At 51.0% G+C, this 6,654-nt stretch overlaps 1 protein-coding gene across 1 annotated transcript; it reads left to right on the plus strand.

Annotated features, from left to right (window-relative positions):
* Positions 1–514: 514 nt before the first annotated feature.
* Positions 515–6,420, plus strand: LOC127022166 (serine protease inhibitor Kazal-type 5-like). The gene is made up of 7 exons (XM_050905614.1): positions 515–529; positions 948–1,078; positions 1,669–1,750; positions 2,272–2,339; positions 3,212–3,302; positions 5,764–5,891; positions 6,258–6,420. Exons 1-7 carry the CDS (start codon positions 515–517, stop codon positions 6,418–6,420), a joined length of 678 nt encoding a protein of 225 aa, XP_050761571.1.
* The last annotated feature ends 234 nt before the right edge of the window (positions 6,421–6,654 follow it).

Here is a 6,654-nt window from a genome sequence, read left to right on the forward strand (position 1 = left end):
AAATGTGGGGCTTTGTACTCTGAGCATTTTGCCAGTGTTAGTCCAGTAGCAAAGCTGAGGAGCTGGAGGCTGACATGCACTGGATGGAATGCAGGCCACAATGCTGGGGAAATCTTCCCCTGGCAGAGAGGATGAGGTGCTGGAAACTTCTGAGCAAAGCAAAGGATGAGGTCCTGCTAAGGACCTTAATGCAAGCTAGCCAAAACTCTCCTATGCACAAAATGGGCAGAAAATTGCAGGTGTTAAAAGCTATTTGTAAAAAATAAAGGGTAAGTGGGATCCAATTACTTATCCTCTGTAGTTGCTGTTTGGAATCGGCTATTGCAGTATCTGAAATAGTTGAAATTAGGGGTTTTGAATGTTTACATCCATGTTACATAACAGTTTTCTGTACAGCGATTTTGAACAGGGAACAAATTAATCATCCACTCTCCAAACAACCTTCCACTGCTCATGGACTATTAAGTATGTTTGCATTGTGCTTTTGTGTTTTAACTGCTGCTTCTTGATTGACATGTCCCAAAGTGTGGTTGGTTTTGGGGATACGACTCACTTTGTAAATGAAATTATCGAGCTACAATCTGGGAAAAGGCTGTAGCTGTGTATTAAGGATGTTGGAGAAGTGGGAGGGACTTCGTTACCATATCGGTCACATCACTGGCATGTTTTGGATAGCCCAACGAGGAGAATAATTATTAGTCGGACCATGCTAGAAAACTCCCAACACGTGCTGTGCAGGCAGAAGGACCTGTAATTTTTCTGACTCACTCCTCTGTTTATATATTAAGTGGCTGGTACTGCACACCCTCTTCTCTCGCCCACACCCACGCTCTCCTGTGATGTGTTTGTGATGGTTCAATGCTTTTCTGGCAGGAAACCCCAAGTTTCTAAGAATCAGATCAATAAGGCAAGGACAGGGTGCCCTAACTGCTGCCCTCCTTCCCCAGGACGACTGCAGTGAGTATCGCTCCCAGTTTGAAGCTGGTGGACGACTGTCCTGCACGAGGGAGAATGACCCTGTTCGGGATTCCTCTGGCAAGCAGCACACCAACAAATGTCTCATGTGTGCTGAGAAGTTGTGAGTACAGCTTCCTCTGAGCAACAACAGCAAAGAGGGAAATCTCCGGCTGCAAAACCGCAGCTTCTGCCTGTGGAGCTGCATCTGGGTGATGCCTGGGAGAATCCTGAATCCCAATAGCCCTCCACGAGATGCTCTGGCAGTAGGGCTCCAGCCTTTGCCCCTCTTCCCACTTCCCTTTCAGTGCAAAGGGCCCAGGGGCAGGTGAGAAGCGTGGAGTAGAGGAGGAGAAGCAAGGTTGATAGAGAGCAACCCCTTTCCCAAGGGACTTTTGGGCGTGGGCAGCTCCTGAGGAGTTTCCCACGCATGTACTTTGCCTTCCAGATGCTCTCTCTCTACTCCCATAGAGCATATGCAGAAGCAGCCCTGATATGAAAGCAGCCACCTGGATCCAGGATGTAGCGTACAGTGGGAATGGTGAGGAGAAGGGAGAAGGCTTAGGGGTGGGAATTAGGAACAGGACCACCAGGAACATGGACTGTGGACGGGGAGGTGGTGCCTAATGCATGACACTGGCTTACAGGGCGGCCCTGGGTGCTGGTGGTGCTCGCACTGCCATAGCACTCCCTTTCCCTCCCCACTTCTTCCAGCAAAAAGGAAGCCCAAAGAGGAGGTCAGTCTGGTGGAACTGCCCAGCGCAACAGACCACTCACTTCAGAGGGTACAAACCAGGTGAGATGGAGCTTGGAGCCTGCCTTGAGCTCAGAGAAAGGGGCTGCTGAGAGTCTGTGGGATCCTGATGGCCAGGGACTGTCTGTGGTCAGCCTGTGGTGACCATGGTTGTTGGGATGCTGGAGCCAGCTAACGATGGGGGAGAAGCAGGTTGTATGGCAAAGCCCCGCTCATTTGTGGGATGGACCTGCGTGTGAGCATACAAAGTGGGCATGTTTGGACCTGACAGAACAGCCCCTCTTGCTTTCCTGGTGGCATGATGCTATATGAGAGATAAAGGGCAGATTCAGACTCCCCACAGTCCTGTAAGCCCTCAGATGATAACATTTGGTGGGTATTAAAGCCAACGGGTGGGTATGGAGCAAGCATCAAACCTGCTTCTCTAAGAACAGCCCTGTAATTCTCTGGGTCTGGGAGGAGGAGAGGGGAGGACAGGAGCTGCATTAGCTTTGCTGCTTCTCTAGTTGTATAAAAGTAGTTTCTATGTTTGGTTGTTGAACGTGATCCTGCCCCTTTTGCAGAAAAGCTGTGGTGGTTCAGGGTCACAGCAGGGTGTGAATGAGAGACGTCCCTTCTCGTCGAGCAGAGGGTGAGTTTAGCAGCACCTAGGATGGCAGCCTGTCCCCCTGACCACCACACAAGCCCTGGCACCGATTTCTGCTCCCTTCCACCTACGTGTTTTTTCCTAGGGGTGGTTAGGAGGTTAATTGGAGCCGGAAGGGTTCAGTAGCACACAAGCGGCACTGTCTGCGATGGAGAATTGAACATTGTGGTGTTTGGTGCTCAGTACAGCACTTTTCCCCGCTGGCTAAGCTGGTGATGGGGAAGAGACACATAGTGGGGCATGTTTCTCATGCAACCCTTGCTTCTTTTTTGGCCTTGACTTTCCTGTGTACGAAGCACCAGTGATTGCTGTGCTCAAAATCCCTCTCAGGACACCTTTGCCCAGCAAACCCTGCCTCCTGGCAGGGCACACATGTCTGCCTGGCTCTGGCTCATCCTCACCCGCTGGCTTGGAGGCAGTGCCTGGTGCACCACATGCTTTCTGAGCACTGGTCAGGCACTCCTGGTTGTTTTATAGTTGCTGGACCTGAGCAGGACTCAGCTGCTGCTTTTTCAGAGTGGAGCCTTTGCTGGGGAGCTCTGAGATTTCTTGCTTTGGGCTGGTGCAATCCCTTCATCTCCCCATCCACCAAGTGATGCCAGCAGACACAGGGGTGCAGAGCCCTGGGGTGGTGATGCACAGGGCAAGGTTTGTCCTTCTGTTGGCTGCCTCCCTGTTAGCATGTGGCTGTGGGGCTTCTCACCCTCTCCTGTCCTGGTGGGTGGGTGGATGCCATAGTGCAAGCAGCTCCCTGAGAGCTGTGGGGGTCTGTGGGGAGGGTGGGTTTGCACCATGCTCCCCCTGTTTGGGAGGGATGGTGTGATGAGCTGCCTCTCTGCTCTCTCTCTCCCTGCCAGCCCACAAGGAAATGCGGCTCAGAGCGGTGGGAACTGCAACCCGGCACCTGGCCGCAAGACACAGAGTGGAGACACCGATGGCTACCAGCTGGTAAACCCACCTCCTGCATCTCAGATGGCAGCTGCGTGGGCAGAAATGGGGACCTCTCCCATGGGGTGCTCCTCTGCTAGTGCTGAGCCCCTGCCGGCTCCTTTCCCAGCAGCTGCTCCTGTCCTTGCTGTGACCCTAAAGCTTCTCACTTGGCCCCATGTCCTTGGAAGGGTTTGAATGAGTGAAAGCATCTGTACCCTGATGCTAGCCCCTGTATCACCTGGCACTGAAGCAGAGGGAAGGGGAGTGGGGCTGGATGTGCCCATATGGGACCTTCCTAAGCCAGTTTTACTTATGGGCTTGGCTCCTTATGGAAGTACATCAGCTATGGGGAGGTGCTGGTCTTGAGCTCAGACTGGATGCCTGCCCCACATGTAGCCAAAGTGGGGTGAGAAGTGCCACCCCCCACGTGTTGAGAAGGTGCTGAGTTAAAGGCCATGGCCAGAGCAGGGTGATGGAGCTGACCAGGGGATGAGGATAAGGTTGTCAGGAGGAGGGAGTGCTGAAGGGGGAAATGCTGAGTGATAGATGATGACCGTGTATGGAACAATGTGGGAGGAAGACGGGGGTGTCTGTTCTTCCTTGTCTCCACAAAAAGAAAATGCAATAGTTTCAACAAAGTTAAAAGTGGAAAATATGAAACTAATAAGAGAAAGTAAGTTACCATAAAAAGGGTGACTGAACTGTGGATCTCACTGTCACAGTGTTGTCAAGAGCTAGGATGATTAAAAAAAATGACCTGATCTTTTAATCCCTCCAGCATTTGCATACAGTAATTTAAATAACATCTTGGAAGGGATAGGAAATGTGTTTCTATGGGGCTGGAGGGACCTTACTACAAGCTGCTTTAACTCTCTCTGAAGACGCTGTCACTGACTGCTTTTAGAAAAGGGATATTTGAGTTAAAAATCCCAGTAGGTGGTTCAGGTACAGCAATTTTGATGCATTCCAGAGGAAGCATTAGGTGTAATGCCAGTCTGCTTCAGGGCTTAGTGGTATTTCCTGGTAGCGCTGGAGGAGAAGTGGATGCTGATGAGCCTGACTGATGAGAGGTGATTCAGAGAGCAAATGTGCTCCTATCCTCTTTCCACGGCCACCTGTGGGTTTTGTCACAGGCAATTCCCCGGAGCCAAAGGAGTGGTGGCACTGGCTGCTGGGACCTGTGATATGTGGTGCTGGTGGTGGGGTGGCCACCTGCCCTGGGCAGTGATGCAGGCACATGGGTCATACCCTAGGCAGCAATGTCTGGTGTGTAGGAAGGCATCTAGCAGAGAATTGCGAAGGTCAGTGTTGTCTGCTTTCAAGTCATTGGTAATTACCCAGATGAGGGAGGAAGCAGCACATTAATGAAATTAGCAAGTGATGTTTAACCAGCAGGTGCTACCACAGCACCCCAATGTCACCAGCCCCCCCGTGCCACCTGGCATGAAACCTTCCTGCCCTGTGGTGCTTCCTGCCCTGTAGCGCAGTTGATAAACCATCATTTTGTGCTAAATGCTGCATCTCCATGTGGGACAGGAGGTGGACTGTCCTCTCTGTCCCAACTGCAGCTCTCCTTCGATTGCACCATTTGCAGTTGTTGCAATGTGTTTTGTAGCACCTGGAGAAGGGGATAGGAACCCATTAGTCACTCCTTTGTCTTGGTCTTTTTTTTTTTTTCAACACCTGGAGCAGAGGTGGGTGGCCAGGCTGAGGAAGGGGCTGTGTGTGTGCCGGGGAACAGGCTGTGGTATCTCTGACCTCTGCTGTTTGAAATTTGCTAGGACTCTGCAAACACCCGTCCCGGTGTGCTTGTAGAGTGGAGACGTAAGTGCGAGAGGCTTTTTGGGGTCCCCAAAGGCCACTCCTTCTGCTGTGAGTTTGTCCTCGTTGTGCCATGTGTGGTTTGTAAGGAAAGCTGCGTCTAAATGTTCCTGTTGTCATCCTCAAGAGGAAACAAGAGGGCACCCTTAATTAGTCATAGCTGCTCGTATATGCTTGTGTCTCTTAACGCAGTGGGTGTCAGAAGCTGTGCTGCGTGTCGCACCGCCCACAGGCAGTGGGAGTCTGCGGTAGAGGTTTTGCCTTAATTTTGGCCAGTGGGTTTCATCTTCATTCTCGGAGATGAAACAGCATCAAAGCCCTGACAAGGAGGACTAGGGACAGGTAGCAGAAGTCTTCATCTTCTTGTGGATCCCTGGTGAGACAAATAAACCTGCCCTGGACCAAGGTGCTGAGGTGGATCAGATAAGTGGGTCTGCCTGGCAGTGGGGCAGGGAGGGCTCTGTCCCCAAAAGCTTGGCTGGCCGGTCCAGCAAGAGACACTATCTCTTTACAAGCCTGGCCTTGCTGGAGGTGTGGTGGATACGATGCAGGGCGGAGGGGCCCCATGGCAAGGCTTGGTTTGTAAGCACTTTTAAGTCGCATGAAGGTGGGTCTTGCAAGTGAACCAGCACCAAATGTGATTTCTTTCTCTCTTCAGCTGGACTGTGATCGAATTCTGCACGGGGTTAAGGGTGGAAGGATTTTCTGCAGCAAATCCTCACAACCAGTCTGTGGCACTGATGGGAAAACATACAAAAATGAATGTGACTTGTGTTCAGCTGCCATGTGAGTAGGCGGAGAGATTTCAGTAATACAGGGCCATCCACCATTCCCGAGTGTCTTTTGCAGCACAGTGTTTGTTTTGATATATCATGACTCACTATCAAGTGTGTCCTTGGTGCCTTGCTGTTAAGCAAACATAGATCAAAATGCCTGAGATTAATCTGATGACAGCTAATTAAGATACACAAGTTTCCAGAGTTCCCTATTCCCTTTCTGCCCAATCATAAGATTGTTTGGGGAGTAATAAATGCCATCATATTGGAAGTAGCATCAAAGTATTAAGGAGTCCACAGAGGACTGTCATGCTGATGGCAGAGAGCCGTGGCACTGCAAGTGAATAATAAGCAATGTCTTGTCCTCCCTTTGCAGGAGAGCTTCAAGCTACATCACAGTAAACTATCGAGGTGAATGCCGAAAGCCTGCCCCTGAAGTGGTAAGCGGCATGCCATGGCTGGTCTGGGGAAACATCAATCTTTTCCTTTCCCCCTGTGAAACTCCACTGTCGGCACTGTCTGAGCTTGTGGGGGCCTGATCCAGGCAGCCGTAATGGAGAGTGAAAAATGCGTAGTAGTTGGCAGTCAGTCATCAGCTGCCCTGCTGTGCTCTTCAGCAATAGCTTGACCCTGCAGGCAGGTTAACTAACAGGTTAATTGAACGAATAAGTTAACTGAACTAACAGGTTAAGTAAAGCCATGCTCTGCAGCTGCTCTTCAGCCACGTGGTGCAGCATGCTCTGGTACTGTTAGGGTCAGCCTGGGGAGTCCTG

This window comes from Gymnogyps californianus, chromosome 14 (genome assembly GCF_018139145.2).
Source record: "Gymnogyps californianus isolate 813 chromosome 14, ASM1813914v2, whole genome shotgun sequence".
NCBI lineage: Eukaryota > Metazoa > Chordata > Aves > Accipitriformes > Cathartidae > Gymnogyps > Gymnogyps californianus.